This window comes from Cephus cinctus, unplaced genomic scaffold (genome assembly GCF_000341935.2).
Source record: "Cephus cinctus unplaced genomic scaffold, Ccin1 Ccin1_scaffold0689, whole genome shotgun sequence".
Classification (NCBI taxonomy): Eukaryota; Metazoa; Arthropoda; class Insecta; order Hymenoptera; family Cephidae; genus Cephus; species Cephus cinctus.
This window is the reverse complement of record NW_014333312.1, coordinates 250,184-275,165: the sequence shown is the minus strand read 5'-3', so window position 1 is coordinate 275,165 and position 24,982 is coordinate 250,184. Positions and strand designations below refer to the sequence as shown.

Genomic DNA, 24,982 nt, shown 5'->3' with positions numbered 1-24,982 from the left:
CAATGTATTAAAGTACAAAAAACCAATTTCTCATTGATGTTTGATAAATAGTCATTTATCAAGTTAATTATTTTGCAAAATTATTCTATAACTCTCGTCGTATTACAAATTGCAAATATAAAAATATATGTTCCTGAATCATAAATTGTAGGGAGTCGGGAAGGGAAGAAAATCGTAGCACCATTAGTGTTTCGCGTTCGCACCGAAAGGAGGCCGCAAAAGACTCGAGGATCGCAGTGCGCGCCATCACCGGCCACCACCATTTTGTGGCATTTCTACGTGTGCAGTGTACTGGGACGGACGTGCGTTTAACCAGCTAGAAGAAAAGAGGTTTTCATCAGGGGTAACACGATATCCACTCAACGTAAGCAGACTCCCAATCCTCGCTAAGTTCCACGCTCGATGCATCGCACCGAGAAATCATCCATACGCGAAAAGCCGCTGCGGGAATTCAAGAAAATTCGTGGAAGTTTCCATGGCGTCGGTTCGATCGGCGGGATTCTTAGCAACGCCCTTTATTATCTGCATGTTTACGGAACCACATCGAGACATCGCATCACCGAGACACATCGAATCACACCCGACTGAATTCTATTGTAACGTCCACGCAACCTACGAGGATCTGCCGTGCATCCTTTTTAGATCACCTCGTGATTTGTTTTTACGACGTGGGACCTGCCTCGCCGCACACAACGGCATCGCATCACCACCGCAAAATGGCGGAACCCTTCCTTTTGCTCTCGAAGTAGGCTTCTAGCCGAAAACATTTTTCATTTACTCTTTGACCGACCACCATGGGACATTTCCATTGCGTTCGTTTCGTTAATCAGCGCTACGATGTTTTCAGAATTAAAGGAAAGGTCCGCATTTCTAGAATTTTCCTTAATATGACGCATCAATATTGCTTTATTTTTTTTTTTAAATTTGTTGATATTTCACCGGCTGACGAGTATTTATACGGTTAAATCGTCTTAATGAGTTATATCGATCGTTTTTATGAACTTAGTTTTGGTTGCATAAATACCCATTAATTGTACAGTTATTTCATTTTTTCCTTCTTTCTTTCTTTCCAACCCTTCAGTGCAAGCATCACGCACCGCCGCCATTTTACCCATAGCGCCAAAGGGGGTGGTATGGCTTCCTTTATATCGAATTGTGAGTCTACAGTATTGAATTTACAACGGATGGATACTTACTGTGAAATTCCTGCAGCCATTTTATAAGTGGTGCATCGAACCGAATACGATAAATTAAATAAACCTTTTGATGTTTTATGCGCAGCAACGAACAAAATGTCACGCTACCGTGAGTGGGATCTTTCGTGCAAAGTATACGTCGGTAATCTGGGCAGTAGTGCCAGTAAGCATGAAATTGAGAGTGCATTCAGCAAATATGGTCCCTTGAGAAATGTATGGGTTGCCAGAAACCCACCTGGATTTGCTTTTGTGGAGTTTGAAGACTCGAGGGACGCTGAAGATGCAGTAAGAGAACTTGATGGAACGTAAGTACAACTCTTTAGAGATAACTGACTGTGTTAACAAAAAAAACTAATACTACAAGAGGAAGAATTATTTTTTGATTTACAGACGTTGCTGTGGAACCAGAGTCAGGGTTGAGATGTCCTCTGGAAGAAGTCGCCGTGGAGGTGGTGGTCGCAGACCAGGCCCAAGATACTCTAGGTGAGATATTATATTATATATATTCCACAATTTACAGCAACATTAGAGCTGGAGCTGGGTGCTATATACACTGCCAAGTAGGTATACAGCGAAGCTGTGACTAAGAGTGTCAAGGAAGGGTGCACAGGGTTCATGAAATATTCACTCACTGTATCTTTTTAGTAATACAGATAGATCTATAATATGTGCTTTCGTTCCACTGTCTTCGGAGGAACTCATTGCTCTTCTGGACAGTACTTTTCTGTTATATACACTAATACTTAGTGATCAGGTTAAACCTGGAAACTCAAGATATAGTGCATAACGAGAGAATTATGAGAGAGCCAAAGATTCCGATACACAGTAATATCTCAATTAAAACAGGTTATTAGTCAATAAGAACAATTCACCATTAGAATTGCATGAACTTAGGCATACTGCAGAATCCTGATCGAATGATTGCTTGCCATTGAAATAGCACTCTCGAGAATGAGAGAGAGAGTAACATGAATTAGTGCCCGCTCTTTTCCCATTTTCTTTGATTTCTTTAGATCTGATAATGGAATTTATAAAAACCTCTAGAGTTCAAGAGAAACTCACGTACAATGTCTTCTGAAAAATTTGTAGGTCCAGATCGCGCAGTCCGCGTAGGAGACCTCTGGGTCGCTACCCCAGGTAAGGTATCCTCTGTCAGGTCCCTTTAACAAAGTTTTCAGGTCACCCTAGAGAACAAAAGCAAATCGCATATATACTCGGAGATACCGGGACGCTTGGTTAAACTATCAACGGGAGAGACATACAACATTTTTCTTAATTTTTTGTAGGTCCGGATCAAGGAGTCCGCGAAGGTCGCCGATTAACCGATACTCCAGGTAATTCTTCATTTTATTATCTTCATTCCTCCCCCCCGTAGTTTCGTACATTTTTCAGGGCCATTGCATCGCGGAATTCTCTTTAATCCAAGTAGGTATACCTACGTACCGCTTGTATTTTGATCATTGCAAACTTTGCACGAAGTATCACGAAAGCGTCTCACGAATTATCATAAAGTGTAATCGTTGTAATCGCGGAACGCAGTTTTTGTTTTCATTGAATGATAAAGGCGAAGATGGTGATTGACGATACGCGGAAGAGTGGTTTAGTATTAGTTAACGTGGGAATTATATCTTATTTATTTTTTATCAGTAACTGTATCATTCTTCTTATTATCACGTGTTATTTCGTGAATGTCGATAATTTATGAATATTCGCACACAATTTATTTGCGGGAGATGCAACGGTCACGATAATAACAGTGAAAAAGTGAAGAAATAATGGTGTCTGGTGAACGTCTTTGTGATTTACATAGAGAGAATGTCTTACGTAGTAGAATTAGCATTATGTTATTAGCGAGGTTATACAAGTCTCATTCAAATTCTAATTGTTACTCTTACATGAGACTCCTCTCTCTCTCTCTCTTTCTCTTTCTCTCACTCTCTCTCTCTCTATCTGTTTCTTATATTCTCAACGTGATCTATGCATCAAGATGTTTACCTGTTTGTCAGAGAGATGAGAGACGTTATATACTATCAACTGTAAAATTGGTAATGGCAGTGGCACGATTATACAGGCACGTTATATGATACTTTGGTGAAAGGCAGTGATATTTGTAAACTAAATCAAAAATTGTTGATCAGTAATCTTAGAGTGGAGCAGTACAAATAGGAATCCAAATTTTATGTAAAACTAAGAATAAGCAATGTAGAGATATTAAAAATAAGTAAAAATAATTTGATTTGAAAAATAGAGATAATTGAAAATTGCAAAAAAGAAAATTTTTATAATAACGAATAGTGGCAAGGAGTATGATAACGATAATGGTTATATTGGTAAAACTGACGTTTGCAGATTCTACCAGCGTCAGCTCCTAGCTCTGCTCATCTCCCCGCCACTACTACTACTACTACTACTGCTACTACTACTACTACAGCCACCGTGAAAAAAAAGTCTAGCAATCAAAACCGAACAAAAAAAATTGCCTGCCTGCCCACTAACCTCCCAACCAGTCACCATCAGTCACCACCAGTCACCGGTAGGAGCCAAGTCGTCCGTCAGTTGACAGTCCGTAGCTGTCCGTCAGTCCGTCTGTTCCCCTACAAAATGACTTCTTCAGGCTACCTTCTTCACCTCTAGCTACTAGGAGCATCGTGAACCCACCGAACAGAGTCAACGCGATACGAACGAATACTTCTGTCAAAAACAAATCGGCGCGTTCGTCCGTCCGTCAGTCCGTGCGCCCGTCCCAACTTCTACTACTACTGCTACTACTACTACTGCTACTTCTACTACTACCACCTACTACTACTCGTCCACCATCACGTTTAACTTAGCTGACAATGCGACCGCCACTTCTCTTCGATCGAGCAAAGCAAAATGATCACGACCTACACACCATCCCACCACAACCCAACCAACTACCATCACAACCACCACATGTTCACAGTTGTCTGGTATTTCACCGATTTTCAAAGATTTTTTATTATCTTTTTCCAACAGCCGTCAGTGTCCATCGGGCCAATGAAATTAAGTTTTCATTTAGAACGGATCTTTTGTGTAATCGTTAACTGCATTTTCTTCAGAGTTTACAGAATGCTCATAACAATGTTATTATTGAGACTTGAAGTATTCATTGGGCCGTATCACTGACGAATTATAACAATTATTTTATATAAATTTGTTTTAACTACTAAATTAATCTTATATACTTTTTTTCTTTTTTTTTTTTTTTTTTTTTTTTTTTTTTTTTTTTTTTTTTTTCCTTTGGTTTACCATTGTTGGTGAGATGTCATTTTGTCTTAATTATCGATTAACGTGTCTAACTAGTTTTTGTCATCCCCTTAGGCAAATAGGAATTAGTCATGTCCTAATTCGATTCAATTGTCTTGCGATGATTTTCATACCTATATGTGTTCTTAACGCTTTGCCCTGTTGCGTTTTTCATTTTATCAATCGCTCATTATACTTGTATACTCTTCCTGCTAATTGTGGCACATTCGCCTAGTGTGTAGATTATTGAAGTCAATTTCTCTATTCAAGTGTTTCATGATCTATAGCGATGATTGAGTACGAAACGCAATAGAGCGATGCTTTACAAGACCCGTGTTTCATTCTGAAATGGAAATAATATGTGTCTTTCTCTGGAATTTTTAGATCACGCTCTCGCAGTCCTCGCAGAAGGTCCCCGTCTCGTAGCCGCAGCCGAAACCGTCGTTCCCGTTCGGACTCGCGCGACAGACGGTACTGAATTGCACTCAACTTTCCCGTGACACAAGCACGACCGAGATTAAATTTAAAAAAAAAAATTGAGAAGCTAAAAAGTCTTAAGTAATTCGAGTCTCGTGATTTTGCATTTTAATGTTTACTTGTACATAACAGATATCCTTTGACAATCGGTCATTCCCTTTTTTTGTTTTGTTAGTGTGATAACTACGCGTCTTTGTTCATTAATTGCATCAAGTAACACTAATGAAATATATTCCTAAAGCACGATGATTCTTTTGAAGTTCTTTTCTATCCATAGCTCAAAATTGACTATAACGTTATAAATTAGAATCAGTACTTAGTGCGACGAATTTCTATAATTTCAAAGCGTGTTTGTTCTCTATTTAATTACAGTTAGGTGCTAAGAGTGTTCGAGAAAATGGACGGACTTAAAGTGCCGGATGGAAGAAAAAAAATGAAAGAAAAGCTGTTTTATTTGTATATAAACTGAATATCACGTACACGATTCAAAAAAAACGAAGGACAGAAATAATAAAAAGAAAACGAATCAATTCATATGTGGATAAAACTGACGCTGTAGCACTGAGTTAAACATCTTTACACGCATAACACAGGAAAACACATCTCACGACATAATACGATATATAAACACGTTCCACGTATACGGATACAGAAAAATCTATTATTGTAGACACAGAGAAAGCAGTGAAAACTGTTCTAAGCGTATGAGAAAACTTATCAATTGCATTGACGGATGCACATTATATTATATAAAATTTATTTAGGCACATCGGTATAAGACAGTTCGATCGGTCTCGAAGAAGAGGACCGGTCGATTGGACAATTAGATACGTGATTAATGTTTGAAGAAGGCAACAACACAAAAAACAAAAGAAGCAAACGCAGTTGTTTTACGTTGTATTAATTATTTTGTACTCTTACGAATTTAAGATTTAAAAATAAACCTGTAACGTATCGTATCTCACATCTACTTTTATTTATTCGTCATTATCCTAATGTCTTAAACCGTAGCAGTGTTACCCATAGTTAGCAAGCACAGTCTGACGCCTTGTTGACACAGATGATAGTCACGAATAGGAAGTGCCAGATTTTCATCGAGAAGTTTCAAAATTTCAAGATACGCTTTAAGAGCTTGATCGTGTTTACCCTCTTCGAGATTTCTTGAAGCTATTTTAAAGAGGGCGTCAGTATCTTGCAAGGCCTTTAGACCCTTCAATATATTAGTACTTTTTGTACATTTAGAGCAGTTGATCATGAACTCATTTGAATCGGTCCTTACTGGTAGGATGTTACCACAAACTCGACCGGTATCACACTTAAACCTAAAAAAGAAATATTCCACGTTATTCGATATTCCAACTTGTATAATGACTGTCCGTAATGAGAGATACCTGAGAATTCTTGGATCTATTTCGTTAAGAAGAGGCCATTGTTCGGTACATGCTTCACAGGCGCAATCGAACCAGTATTGCAATCGCAGTTTTCTCTTTCTTTCCTTTTCCGGAGTGGTCGTAAAAATCGGGCCGTAATTCTCGCATATTTCCTCACCCGACATTATCGTCCTCACAGCACGGATGATCATTGTTGTACCCACGAAATACCTGACAGTTGTAGTTTATGAATTATCCACAAGGAGGCGACACAATTGACTTCACGAAGAAGAATGATGATTAATTACCGAATGACACCGGGATTGCAGGAGTGATTGAAAAGTGCTACAGTGGGATAGACACCTCCGCCTATAAAGATACTTTTAGCATTGGCTAAAGTCCTCTCGAACTTTGGCCTCTGTAATTCTGAAATCTATTTAAAAAAAAAAAGTATCTTCAGCTTCATTCCATGGGTAAGAATAATTAAAATCAAACCTCGTGCGCGTTAAATTGTAGAAGTTGAATATTATGCAGTAGAAGACCTCCAATGAAAATTTCAATTTCAGATAATTTATGCTGAGCATCGTCAGGGGTGATAACGTCTTTCGGCAAGTAGGAAGTGCGCTTGAGAACCCTGAGTAACCAAGCAGCCATGTGTGCCCTGTGGAAGAGGTCGTCGGCCGTCCTCTCATCCTCATGCGTCACTGAAAGATTTTATAGTGCTTTACTCATAATGATCAGGAGGTACCCACGCAATTTCCTAATTTAGTGAAGATTACCTAAACCGTGAAAGGCTTCGTAATGATCTCCCCTATAAGGATGACTCTTGGTGATCTCGTTACTCTTTCCCGCATTAACTTTGAGATGTTCCTGGAGCTTAAGAAGATCAGCGAAAGGCCTCTGAGTCACTGCTTTCAGGGCCAATAGACAAGTGACCGAAGCATTCGATTGCCACAGGGTGGTCAGAATGTTACATTCAATTAGATGCGCCTCCGCGTCTGCATCGCGACAACGTGGACTGCAATAAGCGATGCAGCTGCAGGCGTAACATGCAGCTGGAATAGGAGCCACGATCCTTGAGAAGCATAGCTGACAATGACTGAGCCTGGAAAATAATTTAAGTGAAATTGAATTTATATAAGAATGTTAAAATACTTAAATATCTTTAAATACACTTCTTTTTTTTTTACCTATATTCAGATAATAGTACCGCACTGTGAGGTTTTTCTACCACGAGAATGTCACCAGGTAAGATATCCTTAGAGGCTACAGCGTGCCGACCAACGGCACCCCCGGCATCCCTTATCTCTACGGAATTGCTGCACGCTGGATACACAGGATTCCGATCAGGAATTTTTGGCAGCTTTTTATCCTCATTCGTCTCGTTGATCGACAGGTTCTCTAGACCTGCATTTAATTGTCTACCCTTATCCATAACAGCAAGCATCATCCTTATATCAGACTCGACCTTCTGCTTCTTCTGCAATGGGATCTTGGCATTGTCCAGAGACTTCAAAGCACTTCTAAAGGCCTTAACAGCGTTGGAATGTCTCTTCAATGCCAGAAGACATCTGGCTCTACGTTCTTCCAATTTGTAGACCAACTCAACTGGGTAGCCTATCTTGACAGCTTCGTCAACGTCGGACAAGGCCAGTTCGTAACGTTGCAGATGATAAAGAGCTGCCGATCGATTAGCCAGGATAACACCAAGTTCTGTGAAATTGATAATCATAATCAGGCTCCATACAGATAGACTAAATGTACTTCTATAAATGATTTATCACAGATCTACCATTTCGAGTAGCCAGTAAAACCGCATTGGAATAAATCTCCAGTGCCTTCGTAAATTCGCCACGTCCAAAGAGCTTGTTTCCAACATCTTTGAGCTTCAGTGTCTTTTCAGCATCTTTACTGCCGACCTTCTCCACCTCAATAGGCAGAGCGCGCGCTTCTGGGTATCCAAGAAGAAAAGCAACTCGTTCGCCATTGTTAGTCAGAGCAGAAAATTTCTTAAAGTCTTGAAGACCAACGGCACGACGTACCTCGAGTAAGTTAGCGCGAAAGAACTCGCCGTCCTCGACGTCGACGTCGTTATCGAGCATCGTTAGTGAGCGTAGACTCGGAAAGATCGTCGATATCTTATTGTTCGTTGCTTCCTTCCTTTTTTCGCCTGGCTTCGCTTTGAGGGAAAAAAACTGGAGAACCGGTCACGAGCTTCGAGCACTAGTAGCAACGTCCCGTTACATAACGACGTCGCGGCGCCGAAAGGAGAGAATCAAAATTGAAAGAGCAGCAATCACTTGGCCTTAATCGCGTTTCTCGAACCGGCGAATCCCTCAAGTCACTGATCTCCTTCCGACGTCGGCGTATCAAGACTCCTTTGACATGGCGTCCGCGCCGGGACGCCAATGGCATCTTCCAAATTACCAACTGCGCTCCCAAACTATTTCTGAGCATCTATTTCAAGCGTCTCGCAGTACACAATGGCGCCGTTAGAGAGAAAATCCCAAGAACTGTACCAGTGGATGACGACGTCGCGACGTCGTGACGCCCTGTCGATATACATATTAACTCCTCGTGTGGGTTCAATGATAATGCCCGGAGACCCAATAGTTTTCAATTAAGGTTTTATTAACACACAGGCACGTAGTGTAATGTTGAATGTCATCTGTTACGCGGGGCCCCTAGGGCCCAATATGTGACACGGTTTACCACTAATTTAAGTACAATATATACAACTTCTTATATGATACATAGATACAAGTATACAAGTATACATTGAGACAATTCTCGGACGAGAAGCGATACAATTTATCTCTTATAGCTTTTAAAGTAATATCTGCTGGTAAGTTGCTTCTTCAATATTTTTTTTTTTTTTTTACTTTACATTGTTCACTATCTCGTCCCTAAAGAACATCTCAACAACGTCGCACAGAGTTCGGTGTATTGTAAATAATAAAAATTTCACGCCGAAATAGGTCGCAATTGAGATTGGATATGTAGAGTAAAAAAATAGCCTCTAGGAATTCAGGGAATGGAGAAGCGGGAACTTCGTGTGTCTGAAGAAGAGGCAGAATAAGAGCAGTTAAGGAAGGTAATAATGTATATGATTTATTATTAGTGTCGAAAGGGTGATCCTCATGACCATTTGATGAGATTAATACGAGGCATGTTGGATGAGACGTAATTAATGTAGGTCACATGTCCCGCCGTGCTTTTCTTTTTCGTTCTGAATGATTTTTTGTGACAACGCGTCGTGGTCATCGTGGAGATGCAATAACGTCTCTGATTCCCATTAAAACCTAAAACGATTCGTAACACGTGAATTAAATTAATGCGTTTTTGTCTTTTGAAAATACATTATTGAAATCCATCATTGACTAAACGAGGCTCGACACGAAAGAATTTTGTCATTTGGAATAAGAAAATAGTCTGTCTGCTTCGAATCAGATTTCATGTATAATTACTTTGTCTTTGTCATTTTTTTGCAATTCGATATATCGAGTAAGATCGATAGCGCTTATCAATGTATCCCGCAACACCTTAAATACACTCTAACGAATCTTTGGTTCTCTCCACTTTGGATATCTAAATTCTAAAGCCGAAATAATACGAAAAAATTATGGCGTCCGCGCGAAAACTGTTGTTATTATTGTTAATATCATTGTGCCGTACCGAATGAGCGCTAAGCGACCGTAAAAAAAATATCGAAAAAGGTTTCATCCTCTCCGCTACAGAGCAATAAATTTCGTAAAAAAGAGACAAAAAAGGAATTAAAAAAAAAAGAAATAGCGGATAAAAATAGAACAAAACCAGATTCGTGTCGAGCCTCGCATCTCGTTATAGAGAATTCGAAAAAAAAAAAGAAACACGGCCCGTCCGTCGGTATCTTGCTCCTATAATATAATGTACAATAAAACCAGGAGAGCAATGGGGTCCTAAGTAATCTAGAAATCGTACGAGGCCTCATCGTCGTCTTTGATCTTCGACCAGAAAACTATCCTGTAGATAGCACCAGCGACAAGACCCCCGAGGATGGGTCCGATCCAGTAAACCCAATGATCCTCCCAGACGCCAAAGATAACAGCAGGCCCCAATGATCGGGCCGGATTCATGCTGCTCCCGGTAACCGGTACACAGGCAAGATGAGCAGCGGTAATAGTAAGTCCGATAGCCAGAGCAGCCATGTTCTTCATTTCGGGTCGTCTCGAATCCGTCACCGAGTGCACAACGAGGACCAGGAGGAAAGTGATGATGGCTTCTACCAGGACTCCTTGTCCCACTGTTATATTCGTGCCCAGTGCAGTGTTACCAACACTGGTGCTGACTGTGGGAGTCGATGGCAGGATCACCTTGACAAATAATAATGCAACTACTTTACCATCTGGCTGAACATTTTTCTTTCTCTCTTATCGGTGAAAGGACGCGAGAGATAGAAGATGAGCTGCCATTGTAGCCAATATTGCTTGGCGAATTGATGGACGGTTTCTTTAATTGGAAGATGCCACGATGATAGGAGGAGTTCAGCGCATGGAGCGGTTCAGCAGGCAGAGTGGTACTGATGGGAAATGATAATAAAAGAAAAAAGAGAAGGGGGGGGGTGGAATGTGAAGGAGAGTCAGAAGGATAATGGATCGCTAGTAATACCGCCAGAGGCGACGTATCGACAGATTGCTTTTATTGGAGGATGACACCGAGCACCTACGTATCCAACACGTGTGTAAATTACACATGTGAATCGCGTGCGCGTATGTGCTGCCTGGGTCAGTTGACCAGTTCTGATGTAATGGATATCGGATACTGGTCGGAACGTGCGAAGAACAGATCACCTTGACCTTGCTCGAGGAGACTTTAATTAACTGTACTTTTGATACTTCTACCTGCGCATGATTAATAAACGTATGTCGATGTTCGACGGGGCCCATTTCTATAATCTACGTACCTTCAATAGCGCAGCGCCGCACACGGCCCCGCAGCACTGGCAGATAATGTAAAAGAGTCCCTTGAGAAGAGTGCAGTTACCGGTAACGAGTAGGCCCAGCGTTACCGCAGGATTTATGTGGCATCCGGAAATGGGCCCCAAGAGCTGCAACGAAAATAGTGCAGACACGTGTAATAACAATGCATAATATTTTGTTTTCTTTTGTTTTACTATCGCTAGAGTTTATACATACACGTCAGAGTAATTCTCGAGATGCAAGTGAGAGACAGAGAATGTATTATAAAAAAGGGTATTGTCATTCATTGAGGCCCTCGTTAGTCGACAGACACGAACGAGACGGTGTCTATTAATGGGCCCCACGATTAGAGGCGTAAAAGTCTGCGGTACAAAAAACTTTGGACCCGACAGACCGTACGCTGCTCGTATTTTCGGGTGCGTCTCGTCTACTCGCAAGTACAGTGTTCGGCTGGGCCCCCAGAGCGAGGGTTCGCGGGGCCCGGCGGCCCAGTTCTCATGAGCACCGCCAACTGGCAAGGTCCCCTCGGGCCCCGGGCGATCAGCACGCATGCGTCGAGTTGGCGGCTATTGCGTAATTTTTTTCTCTTTTCTCTATAGACATCGTCAGGATACGCGCGTGCTCTATGGAGGTTCCGCCGGGGCCTGAAAGCTCAATGGGTCTGGACCCGTTTATTATATTTGAAAAAAAAAGACGGATGTTGCCAATTCTAATAATGCGATCACTTCCTGAGCATAAAAAAAGAACACCAGCGCACGGCTATAAATCACTCGAAAAATAAGGCCCATATCAATTTTCGTCGTCTTTATCTATACGAACATTCTGGGGGCACTGTACTAATACCTCGGCATTATCGCAGTTCTGTGCCCGCGGGGCCCTACGACCCACAGCCCCCAGTCATCAGTCCTCACACGTCTATCCTCTCAAAGTATTCGCTCACTGGCTCGCTCGCTCATTCGCTCGTGTGTATGAATGGTTAATGCGGTAATGGGGCGTGGGGCATGAGGCTCACAAGGGGCCTCCTATATGGCATACGAGGTACGAGTTGCACGGCGTATAGGGCAGGACAATGATCTTTCGCGTTGCTCGAATTGCACAATATCGGTCGAGGGAGCGGTCTCACGGGGCCTCCGGGCCCCGCACGGGATGACTCTAATATTCTTCAAGGTGTCCTCGCCAAAGTTGACTCCCTCTGAGATTCTCCCATGCTTCATACGCATAGCTAGCAAAAATCAGGTCCCCTGCGCCATTTATGGTAAATAGAAGGTACCGCAACACACGTAGAACATACCCTAAATCACCTAAATCACCACAGGAAATGAACTGAATAAAAAAAAAAGTTAATTTCGAGAAATTATTAAATATTCAAATGTCACCCGATTTGGATGGAACAGTACATTAATTTACCAAAGAGCGAGAGAAAACAAACATTAGCCAAATTAGCGAGGTCAGAGCATTCTCAGCCCGCGGGTAAAGAAGTCCTTTAAGCAACGTGCGTTCTCGTTGCACAATCCTATTCATATCCTATTGAATACCCTCGGAACGACTATCAGCCCCCGTAATACCCTATATATTATAAACGTCATGTAACATAACATATCGTTCTCCTCTATAGACCCAAGATTAACGGTCCCAAAGTAGACGAGAACTTGCCAGGGCATTTGAGTGTCCATGCCGCAACATAATCCCAGGTAAGAAATACGAGGCGCGACAAGGCAAAGAAGTCCTGCCTGTTGTCACAATGCTGAATCAGCAAAGGATCCGGTCCCCGAAAGTCGAGCGTGACCCAGTCCGTTCTGGAATCGACAATGGGACTTACGAGTCTGGGCCCGTCTACTAATAAAACGTACCTAAAGCTACAGTATCAATACTAATTGCAGGTAAACAGTCAATAAACATGTAAACCACATACGAAAACATGAACTAATTGTGAGAGGTTAGGATAAGGCCCATACGATTTAACGGGTATATATATATATATATATATATCAATACGTGGCACGTGTACGTGGACGACATGTACCAGGCCAGGGTGAGACAGGGGAAGTGCAGGGGTCCCAAGTCAGAATCAGAGTCAGAGTCAGAGTTAAAGAGTACGATCGCACGGAGTTCTGGGTAGGGAAGGAGAGAAGGCGAGAGAACGAGTAGGTTGTCAGAGCCTTCAGGGCAGAATTGCACCATCCCGACAGTTAGACCCCCTTGGGCGAATCCGCGGCCTTATTTACCCTACCAGCTTGCTGCCAGCTACACTGGCTACCTTAACTAACCGATTAACTAACCGCGTATAGGTCGCACCGTCGGGACTCGACATCTCCGAGCATTACTCATCCGCTCACGGACATGGTCCAGAAGAGTAAGTAGCATAGTCTTAGGAGCCAAGATAAACGGTGCTAAATTAAAATAATATAATATACCAAGAACAGAGAATCTTTGGTGACGTTTAAACGCATGCCGTTGGTCAACCTCCGACCCATCTCTCGCATTTGATCTATTAGCTCACTCACGATATTGACTATGTAACCCATTTAAATCGTATGAGTTCGGAGTTGAGTCCTACACGTGATAATAATAAATATTAGTAAGTCGAGGTCAGATACCGATTCGAAAGGATGAATTTCGTGAGGATGATCCTATCTTCAGTCGATATACATATAGACTTGACCAGTAGTCCCCCCCACCCTTAACGCCACTCTCGCCACCCACAGCCCTCTCGGTACTCGTAATCTATTTTTCGTCTCTTTCCTTCTTTTGGTCCATGTGTACTCTCTCGTATTGTTTCTCTCTCTCTCTCCTACGCTCCTCTCGTATTCCTCAGTCCCCTCCGCACATTGCCGATTGTGAGAGACCGACAGGCGGCTTATGTCGCAATAACTATTTGACCGAGATGTAGTAAGCGATAGTGTTCTGGGTACCATTGGTCTGGTCGTTAGCTTCGGTTATTGGTTTTTCTCTCAGCACTCCCGGAATTGATTATACGATTGGCCAGATTTCGGCGAGACGTCTATCGAATTTCGCGCGCGGTCTCTAATAACACGAGAGAGACGACAGGTGCGCTATTATCTAACCATGTTATAGTCAGGTTCAATTGATCTGATTGGCCGTAAGAGAGCAAAGACACGAGATCCGATCACGTATAACCGATCGATTGATAGATCTCCGCCGGTTTGGAGCTCACCGCAGAGAAATTTCTCAAACATACGAGATCTCCGAGAATCGGTGAAGTTTGGATCTCTGGTGAATGGAACCTCCCTCTCCTCCTACCCTCTCAACCTTATTACTCTTCGTTTCTCTCTCTCTCTCTCTCTCTCTCTCTCTCTCGTTCTCTGGACCATTCCCCGCATCTTTCTATGCCTCAACCCACTGGTATTGACCATAGGCCTTCCATTAACAACGTCACGCGTCACGACGGGCCCGGCACATGTATGCTCGCCAGTGTTTTGGCAGTCAAATCCTCTCCTCTTTCCGCTCGCCACTCGCCGACAGGTTGGGCACAGATAGAGTCCCATGGGCATCCACTATGACTGCGAGATTCACAGCGTGCGTGCAGGTTATAAAAAATATGTGAAAAAAAAAACTAATTAACAATTTACATCAGAGTAGCCGTCTTTCTGGAAATTAAGTGCACATGGAGACAGAAAAACTTGCGTGTAACGACCGAGCGGCTCGTATAATTATACGAGATGCAAAATTGATCGTTCCACCTTGTAGGAGGAGAGCTAACTGACAGAGATGTAGAGAGAGAGGAAGGAAGGAGGATAAAAAAAAAACCAGAAACTGATTCTACCAAAAACTACAAAAGAATACCAAGCATAGGCAAGATCGTTTTAAAGACTCTTAAAAATAATTTTTGAAACCATAATGCGTGCGTGCATCGTAACCTCGAAATTTTATGTAAAGATAATCATGAATAACTTACATACGCCAAGCTGGCAATGGTGAGACCGAAAGTGAGGGCAATTTGCGGGACTGTCGGCTCGACATTCCAATTGTTACAGGATGCACAGCCTATGAAGACGAGCAAGCAAGTTCCCAGTACTTCGGCGAAGAGAGGAATCATAAATTCGATCTTCGTCACCTCGTCAACGCCCACGAACGCTTTGGCACCTGAGAAAAAAAATGATTAGAAAAATCATGCAAACAGAGATCGTTCACGCCTAGAAGAAAGATATCTTTATAGATGCGTCGAAATTCATCACGTAATTATAATTCCCTGTCGTAACGATTAAATAGTCGTTAGTAGCCGTAAACTACAATGAATGCCACTTTATCGTTGTAGAGGATGATCATATATCTATGATGGATTGAAATGACTTGACGCGATAAGCAGATCACTCCTTCGAACATAATCGATATTTCATGACGGATTCATTTACCAGTAACTTATACGCGGGATTACGGAACATATTATGGTTGACGGGCTCGTGCAGTCGATTAACAAATAATATGTCAGCTCTGGGGGACTTAATTAGATTGGCAGTCGTGGAACAATTACCCTTTCGTATGTTTTCTTTTTTAATGCACTTATATGTTTCAGGAATCTTCTAAGTATTTCCAGGTACGTAAATCGATCGTATGTACCATAGTAGATACATAGAAAGATAACGCCAGTCGTTAGTATGGTCTTACTAATTTTCTACTATTAGACAATTAGAGGACTCGACTAGAAGCTACTGTCAAACATAATATGTCTGGTAAGTAATGACAAATAATCGATGGCGTGCAGTGGAGTAACAAGAGTTTTAGGAAAATTACAAAAAATATATGAACCGATAGGCTATGCGTGAAAACATGTTTTCATCGTTCTGTTATATACGATTATTTTTCACTGGGACCGCTCCCAATTTCCTTTCTCTCTTACCATCGATAAGTTCTATTTCTTTCTAAAAGAATTCTTACAGCGTCAGAGTGACACAGAATCAAATACTTTTATTTCTCACTGTCTTAATTGGACAACTTGGCATTTTATTGGTTGCAATGATAAGCTTTTTTTTTTTATTTTATTTAAACTTAATGATAATCTCAAAGTTGTTCAAAATCTACGTGGTGGCTACTTTATTATTATTTAATGACTGATCCGAGGAGGAAAGAATATATCAATTTGTTATATCTTTATTTACCTTACATTCCGGATTTCAGATGAATTATAATTTACGGCTAAACGCACGATATCAAATATGTCTAACGTCACTGATTCCTGATAAAAGAAATGTATGTATACGGACGTCTAGTGAAATGTTAGATAACCATATTCTGATATTCGATCGTAGTCGTTAGTTCTCGATATAAACTATTTCACTCACTTGATTTTTACAGGACTTTGTAGGTTAGCCCGTGGAAATAGCAATCACTCGAAATATTACGCTTGACAATTTCTCACTGGCTACCGGAAAAACACGAGTGTAACGAGACACCGTCAATAAGTCCTTTCTAATTTTCGTATTATGCGACTAAGTGTGGTTTTAACGCAAGCAAGAGGCGACCGTTTACCCCGGAGCCGTGTCTTTCGCATTCGATTCTAAGCTATTCACCGGCGGCAAAATCAAATATGATAAAATCAATTTTTTTTTTAATTCATCGAGCTAAAGTCAAAATTGATATCCGTGATTAAGTCATCATTATTTGTGTATCCACTAAAAATTCTTAATCTTTCGATTATTCACAGAAAATTTTCTAATATTCAACATTGACATGTGCGACCACGTTAGAGGTTAAGGTACGATTAAAAATATGCAAAAATTAATAAAAAAAAAACGACTCACCTTGCATTGATTTGCTCATTATTCGTTATTTATTCCGATTTGGTTTTGCGTTCTGAGACTCCTGCTTATGATTGTTGACGTAGTGGTGCGCAACGATTTCGCACGCTTCTTTCACTGACTGATTTGTGATTACGATAAGAAATCTGTACAAAATTCGTAATGCAAAGATGGCGTACGCTTTATGGAATCAGACGTGAACACGCGATCGTGTTGCGAGGAAGCCAGTGGAAAAAGAAGTTAAGACCCGGAGAGCGTGGCTTTTGACTTTGTCTGTTGGTATGGGCTATTGAGTGCGCGAGCCGCAGGTTTCGCGTTCATATATTGCCGCTCCACACCCCTCCTCGATACTTACGACAGCCCCACCACAAAGCCGTCTCCCGCTCGATGCTTAAACCCATCGACAAATGACTATTTGCCTAGCATTTGGATTTAATCTACATTGTCTCGGACACAGCGGTAATATCGCATTGGTGACGGAAGCTTTAAAGAAAATCTGTTATCAAAATTGATTTGAGCAAAAAATTAAAAACTGTTTCATTATACGAAAAGATTAAAAAAAAGTTTATGATAAAACAAAAAAAATGATTTTCCACCAGCATCTTCGTAATTTTTCACGAATATGTACTGTAATAGCTGTAGGTGTATATGTAGCTTTTATACCTGTTGCTTTAATGATTTGTAGTAATAGCAGTTTTCTTTATTCTATTTTACTTAGTCAAATATTTAGAAATGTGTTGGAGGGGTATTTACTGAATTGTTCTACTGACTGATAATAACTCATTACATCTTATAGTCTCTCATGGATGTGTAATTAAGTGGCTAAATTGGGACAGTAGGTTGGTGCTGCTTCTGCAAACAACCTAGCTCACTTGACTAGAGGAAAGATGCGTACGTACAAGACTCACACGTGCGCCAAAGTGACGTGGGATAAACACAAGCGTGGCAAGATATATCCACGTTGCGTTGAAGTCAACATACAGCCTTGCAGAACTTACGCTCTAAGCGATTAGATTGTATACGTACTATGATGTTGAATGTATTTCAGAATTAAAAAAACATAAGCCATTATTCCGCCTATATAGAAACATTTGAAATATCGTTATTCGTTATTTTCAATCGTTTCAGAGTCGAGCAGATCGCAGTGAGAAAAACAATGTAAAAAATACTACTACATTTTTTACGAAAATTCCCCTAGGGCTTGGGCTTCATAGAAATCCAAGATGGCCAAGACGACGCATCTGATTGGCTGCATGGAAAACCTATCGGCCTCACTCATTTTACCGGTTTCGCTGCCTTTCAGAACTACCCGTGTTCATCCCTGCTGAAACGTAGGTTACATTATTTCTGATTCGTATTTTAGTACTATTAGTACATGGTGTGTTCTGATAAGTTTATAGGCAACCATAATATTCAGAATAGTGACCTGTTTAAAAGTAAAAATTCTTCGATAAATAAAGTGCGAGATCATCTTCTCTTATGCGTCAGCATGTTTACTTTGGTTCTTGACAGGCAGAATAAGAGCGAGACAGATAAAAAAAAAGGAGCAAGAAAAGTTTATACATACTTCGAACAATCCATTTGCAGTTCCACAAACTGGTTTAACAGTCTGCATACGAGACAACCCAGTCCATCTTCGTAAGGTTAAGGTTAGAACGTTGTAAGTGCCATTAATTACGTAAATCGACAAACAACGCAGCGACGTTACACTCTGCTGCACTGACAGTCGATACTTAAATATGCTCAAAGCCTTATCGAAGAATAAAGCACAAGTTGATAAAATTATAACCAGCACGTGTAGCTATCTTAAGTGACAAGACAAAAATACGTCGAGAATTCGAGGTCTTTTTAAAATTGGCAAACGCCAGAAGGTGTCTCGTGAATCCTGATGATCAGTAACCATATACATACATATTTACATGCATATTATCAACGATAGTAAACAAACAAGATGGCGCGATTGCTTGCTAACTCAATCAATCTCGTTAATCTAGAGTAACAGTGTCTCTTGCCATTAACGTAATGTTACTATGTAATATTTCCAGTAGTAAACGTTACTTCGAAAAGTACTATTTTCATCTACAACTACCCAGAAGTATGTTCCGGATTATCAACGCAGAATAATTTGCTTGCACGAGATAGAAGAACAAAATAACCAGCAGTGAGTACTCGCCCTAATACTGGTAGCATTATCTCGGTAGCCTTGAGATTGTGCTTATTAGATAATTATATTCCTACCGTATACTTTGTTGATATTTGTACAAGTGTTCATATCAATCAATTTGTATTTATCAAATGCAAATTTGAATTCGGTACTCGTACTGCTGATTGTGTTAGCGGCTTTAGCCGTCGCATGTGAAATTCTTGATCTCAATTTTGTACTATTCCCACCGCAGCAAAATGAGCTGGCGGTGCATTGAGCAACATGAATTAAGATCTCAGTGCAATACGTATCACTGTCTAAATTGTGATTGTAAAACAACCTGATGGATTCTACGAATTAATTAAGTTTTATTGGGTGTTGAAAATAAAACGCAAGGGGCAATCTCTAGTGTCGATGCCAGAGTAAGGAATACGCAAATGCCGCACGTAACGTTCCGTAACGAGTGCGCATCACGTAACCAGGACGCATTAAATAAATAAGTCTCAAGAGTATACGGAATATAATAACGAATCGTCATGGCTGTCATGATCTTTATTAACTTTGTAAATGTCAGAGCATTGTAATAACTTATCTCAGAATTTCAAGGGCCATTGAACTAATCGTACTATCTATACGACATTACTCAGTTAAATGGAGCTAGTCAGATTTAACAAATCTTTTGTGATTTAGTTGGTGAAACACTATTTTGCAAGCAAATTCATCAAGAATGATTTATGTCTGTTCTATTAACGTCAGTATGGTATTTGGATTTTTTCATTTGGAAAAAATTTGGAATTTTATGTAGATACATGTACGGTCGTAACTTTGACTTTGAAAAATCGATGTAAGCCACAACTGTACGTTGTGGCGAATAAAAGAGAGTCGTGAAGGTAATTCCGTATAAATTGACGAAAAAGTAAGTCCGCCATCGAGCCACGGCGAATTCGGCGAATTGGCTCGTATCGAATCGGAAATCGACTCGTGATTAGCGAGTAACCGTTAATCGTCCGAGCGAATCTAAGCTGTAAATTGACGGATTTTTGGTTAGCAACATTAATAGTGGTGGTATTTATACAGTGGATATTTCGTCTTCATGAAATCCTTAGACATACAAATTATTACCTGCTTATAACAACTATATACGAGTCTGTGATATATTCCGATTATGAGAAACGAAAAAAGAATCTTGATTATCGGCATCATCAAAGAATCACTTATTGTCGGCATCTATTACAGCCCCCCATCACGTTCTGGATGCACTGCGTTACAGCCATCGTCTCCCTTGCATGAAAAAAGAGAAAGAGAAACAAATCATCCAAGATGGACGCTGTCACGTTTACGTGAATACCATCAATCTATACATGATGCACGCTATAACAGTGTCCGTAAGACACGTCTCCACTACGACAAGGAATCAAAGTCAAGGTGAGTCGTGAAAATTCTTAGGATTCTCTTAGAGTCATTCACGATTCCCATAGTCTATGCTCTACGTGATGCATGACCACATTAAAACGTGTTTCGTGTTCATTTTTATTATTCTCCTTGTTCATGTTGTTATTCGATTGCGAATTCCTGCTACGATAACTTGTATAGAATTATACTACCCATTTTTTCCCATTCTTTTATGTACGTGTAACGTGCCGCTTGTTTGCGCCATACTTTGTCACTAGACAAAACAGTTTGGATGAATTCACATTGGGTCTCAAAGGTACTAGACACCTACCGGCTATTGCACGAAACTATTAATGTTTCTGGTCAAGATCAGTGGTCGGTAACACTATTTTAGATCGCAACAGTTTTAATGATAACTATACTTTCAGATAATAGTTGTGGAACCAAATTTTTTACTAGACACGAAAGCATCGTGTTAGTGGTTCAAATCGTTCACTGGATGAGCAGCACAAGTTTTTGTTGAGGTTGTGCAATTTTTGTTTCCTGTATGTCTAAGAATAGAGAAAAACGCCATTGTATCACGAGATCAACAAGGTTCTTCGGAAGTTCACCATAGTTAATTGGCGTCTCAGGTAATTTCACGGTAATTGCGTCACTTTTGTCGATCCTTGCCGATTGAGGTGATAAATACTTTAAGTTACGCGAGTGTGTAATTATCGTTCGGCGTGATTCAGATTTTCCAACGAAAATATGAGAATCATCCTATCCTGTGATGCAATGCAAGGTCTTTCTGTGAAATTATAATCGGAAAAGATCACAGGCTATTTAAAAAAAAATACCTGTCGCGCGAAAATAATTAATTCAAACTTACGCTTGATACGTTCTCGAACTTGGGCTTCTTTTTCTGCATCTTCGTCAGTCTTTCTGTCACTCTCCCCGCGTGTGGAATCCTCCGGATAGACAGTGGAGTCGTACATATTCCCCTTAAGGGTTGGATGTCGCTGAGAAACAGAATCCGTGAAAGTAAAACCAAAAGCATGAAAGTGTCAACTGAAAAGTTATAAAATCGTCGAGAAGAGATTACAAAAATAATGTCAAACAATAGCAAGAATGCTTCTAACAGGCTTCGCTACATTCTTCATCGTAATTATAAGATCTGGGAATTTCAAAAACTTACCAATTCAAATGTCAGTCTCTTAGCTGTATTCGGGCGTCCGTGAAAGACGACAAACTCCCGCCAAAGGTGTAGATACGAGTAGCGATTCTCGACTGGACGTCGCATCACTCTGTCCAGTCTGCCTATTATCCAAGACGGCCAGGGGGGTGGTTACAACCCTTGTCGACCCTGGTTCACCCCACTCGAGATATCTATATGACGTTGCGGTATAGCGATTCGTGATAAGCAAGTCTAAGGGTGGCAGGTAGTGAGTTTCTAGGTGTGGTCCCTGGTTATGAAAATAAAGTAGAGTGGACAGGATTCGTGTCCACGAGAACGTCCTCTGGGAGGAGGATTGGCTGGATCGTTCCGAAATCTAGCGTGACCGGGAAATCAACCTTCTCGATGTACCGGAACCTTGACACTGTAGCATGACATTCTTCCTGTTATGATAGGTGCGTGCCTGCCCTACCTGCAACGGAATGGATATTTTATTATATTATACCAGAAGAAAAATCGATTCATACCTATTTTAAAATTCCACATAATAATGGTCATTAAATAACAGAATAATTATTTGTAAAAATTTTCAAGCCTATAAATACTTTTTCAACACTTATAATAGCCCACCTTACTTCGTTCAAGTAAAACAATAAAAAGATTCAAAGCATTGAAAGATTTTAGGTCTTGATTGAATCACGGATTTGGGTCAGATTTCTCATCTACAGCAACGCCGTCTGGTTAGCGGACACTGACTAAATGCGCGCAGACATGAAGATGCACATTTAATACCAGGTCCAAAGTAAACCCTAAAGGAACACAAGAATAATATCAACAAGGACAGTCCAGTACATAGCTGAACAATCCAGCATTCAAATTTTCTCTACTTATATCGATTGGTAGCCGATGACAAAGGTATTTTCTTACAATATTTTTTCTGCAATTTTTTTTCAACCCCATTACCTAGAATACTACCTATCCTTACAACATTTTTCTACATTCCCAGGGGCGCTTCACTATTAGAGCAATGGCGAATTCGCGTGCAGATAACGTAAGAGCAATTAGCATACGTGAGGTCGGCCAATGCTTTTGTGATATCCACTCCGATATCGTAAGGTTACAAGGTACATTCTATAAAACACTGTCTGTTATTCTCAATAATTTTTTTACTGTCAAATCATTTTGACAGTATTCCCTTGATCCATAGTAGTCCGTAATATATACTATTGATTTAATAATAAATTTTAGATTCACTGGACAAGAATGCTGTCTACGAAGTGCATATGGTGCAAGGCTTTGGGTGAATAAGAAAAACAGATCGGCTTGTGATGCACAAAGTTCTTTGATAATATTCTCTCATTAAACCAAAAGATTAGGGCTGCTTTCATGAAACGCGTCTGGCGTTCTTGAGTGGCAGCACTCTGTCAGAATCGTTAATCGGCAGCACTTTGAGAGGTGATCTAACGCAGCATCTACCAACCACTTGCCCCCTCGTTTCGGAATCCAATAATTCGAAGTGAAGGAAAAACACTGTGAATAAAAATGCCAACGTAAATTAGCCACGATGCTGCACGATGTATACTAAACTCGAAGACGTAATCGATGATAATAGTCACAGTCACAACGGAGTAACGATGACGATTCAGGATTCAGGATCAACCGGTAATTGTAAGTATAAACAGAGTCTAACACTAATATACAATATACTATACAACTGACTCAGCATCTTACGTAATCGTCCTCAATTTATAATAAAACAATGATCGCGATATAGAGGATAATAATATTTCAGAAATTCCAATAAAAATGCATATATTTTAATACCAACGCGTACGTACGTATAGATTGAATTTGTATTGCATAAACATGGGGTGCTATTTGATATTTAAAATTAACCCATTTGATAGTCCGTTTGGATAATGGCCTTGTGTTTTATAGCTCAAACATACTTTAACGATCGTCGGATTTCGCTCTGTTATTCTGTTAAACAATTACAGCATAGTTTACAAGAGATCGTAGTCGTTGTATAATAAAGCTGCTGAAAGCTTCCAATGGATAAAATAATAAGAGCTCGTGTTTCAGATTAATCCTCGATACTACATCACTGACTAATCCTTAATTCAACTTCATAAATTATCAACGGCAGTTTAATGTACTTTAAATAACTGACAGTAAATCATCACGAAGAATAGCGTCCTTGTTACGGAATGCAAATCGCAAAATCTGTCACCATGGAGTTTTACAGAAATGCTACAGGAAGAGAATACAGTACCGAAACACGGTCATCACGTGGGCGTCCCACAGTCGTCGTGATGTCTTGAGAAATACCTCAGGAGCGTCGATCATTATTTTCGTCATTGTTATATTCAGAGATTAACATCACCCAACGCAAGTTTTTGGATAAGATAGGTAACCTAATGAAATACTACAACTGTAAGTGAAATGTACGTTCTTAAAAGTATACACGTAATACGTGTCATTTTTATCGTACATATCTTTAACTAAGTAAATGAGGAGGTATAACTTAACGTTCATGGTATCATATCTCTTCTAGTAAGATAAGGCCTAATTATTTTTGGTCACTTAGTTATCAAGGAGATAATCGTACAAGCAATCTGGAAATAAATTGACTCATAGTAATTTAGTAATGGATTAATAAATCATCAAATTATAGAGAAAAATATTTTCGGTATCTTCCTTCCTGTTATATATCACTTATCATTAAGGTCCCAAATGTATAGGTAAATTCACAATGAAATTTTAAATAGAATTAAAATGAGCACTACAGTATACTATAGAATGATGACGGCTACTATGGTGATTGTGATGATGATTATAATTCTGGTAGCTGCTGGTAAAAACGTTAGAAACCACAGTCCGTGACAGAGCTGGTATACTCGATTTACCTGTTACCTTTTTTTTTCAGTCCTCAGTGAACCACTGCTGCAAGTACTTTTTATTAATATTCACGTGATTGTTGCACAACAGGAAACACGCTAGTGTGATTCGACATTGCCAAGGTTGCTGTAAACGGATATATTTCGTTCAACTACGAATTCATCATAGAAAATATGATGATTTTTACTATCTTTATAGAGATACTGAGACAACCTCTAGTCACATAAGCATGCAAGATTTAGACTTTTGATTATGGTGATATATTGAATTAAGCAATATATATATATATTATATTGCATATATAGATAATAATTGTGTAATTTTAGGCAGGTTGCTATTCGTTAACTAAAACAGGTCGATCTCGCGTTA

At 40.2% G+C, this 24,982-nt stretch overlaps 3 protein-coding genes and 1 long non-coding RNA gene across 32 annotated transcripts; 2 read left to right on the top strand and 2 right to left on the bottom strand.

Moving 5' to 3' along the window:
* The first annotated feature begins 208 nt into the window (after positions 1-208).
* Positions 209-5,899, top strand: LOC107269679 (RNA-binding protein 1). 13 transcript variants are annotated; one of them, XR_003060244.1, is made up of 9 exons: positions 218-745; positions 1,082-1,155; positions 1,282-1,501; positions 1,587-1,679; positions 2,286-2,333; positions 2,483-2,530; positions 3,546-4,147; positions 4,848-4,934; positions 5,313-5,899. XR_003060244.1 is itself a non-coding variant. In XM_025087010.1 (8 exons), exons 1-8 carry the CDS (start codon positions 717-719, stop codon positions 5,314-5,316), a joined length of 603 nt encoding a protein of 200 aa, XP_024942778.1. In that variant the 5' UTR covers positions 222-716; the 3' UTR covers positions 5,317-5,899. The 13 variants fall into 13 exon arrangements, 12 of the variants coding, with proteins under 12 accessions (XP_015599299.1, XP_015599296.1, XP_015599300.1 ...); XM_025087010.1 differs by lacking the exon at positions 3,546-4,147 and having other exon boundaries at positions 222-745; XM_015743810.2 differs by lacking the exon at positions 3,546-4,147 and having other exon boundaries at positions 214-364; positions 4,848-5,899.
* On the bottom strand, positions 5,898-8,800 carry LOC107269667 (SET and MYND domain-containing protein 4). Its single transcript, XM_015743789.2, has 7 exons — positions 8,103-8,800; positions 7,501-8,023; positions 7,090-7,415; positions 6,806-7,014; positions 6,619-6,743; positions 6,332-6,541; positions 5,898-6,262 (listed from the first exon to the last, which is right to left on the bottom strand). Exons 1-7 carry the CDS (start codon positions 8,410-8,412, stop codon positions 5,941-5,943), a joined length of 2,025 nt encoding a protein of 674 aa, XP_015599275.1. The 5' UTR covers positions 8,413-8,800; the 3' UTR covers positions 5,898-5,940.
* Positions 8,801-8,920: 120 nt separating this feature from the next.
* Positions 8,921-21,868, bottom strand: LOC107269674 (aquaporin AQPAe.a). 4 transcript variants are annotated; one of them, XM_015743799.2, is made up of 6 exons: positions 21,737-21,867; positions 21,431-21,560; positions 15,185-15,372; positions 11,253-11,396; positions 10,271-10,662; positions 9,121-9,612 (listed from the first exon to the last, which is right to left on the bottom strand). In XM_015743799.2, exons 1-6 carry the CDS (start codon positions 21,839-21,841, stop codon positions 9,606-9,608), a joined length of 966 nt encoding a protein of 321 aa, XP_015599285.1. In that variant the 5' UTR covers positions 21,842-21,867; the 3' UTR covers positions 9,121-9,605. The 4 variants fall into 4 exon arrangements, with proteins under 4 accessions (XP_015599284.1, XP_015599285.1, XP_024942764.1 ...); XM_015743798.2 differs by having other exon boundaries at positions 8,921-10,662; XM_025086996.1 differs by having other exon boundaries at positions 9,121-10,662; positions 21,431-21,609; positions 21,737-21,868.
* On the top strand, positions 17,160-24,398 carry LOC107269681. 14 transcript variants are annotated; one of them, XR_003060254.1, is made up of 8 exons: positions 17,160-18,673; positions 19,070-19,185; positions 20,404-20,592; positions 20,988-21,191; positions 21,752-22,630; positions 22,722-22,839; positions 22,964-23,383; positions 23,798-24,398. It is a non-coding gene; the product is annotated as an uncharacterized LOC107269681 (long non-coding RNA). The 14 variants fall into 14 exon arrangements; XR_003060252.1 differs by having other exon boundaries at positions 17,160-18,684; XR_003060253.1 differs by having other exon boundaries at positions 17,160-18,919.
* Positions 24,399-24,982: the final 584 nt, after the last annotated feature.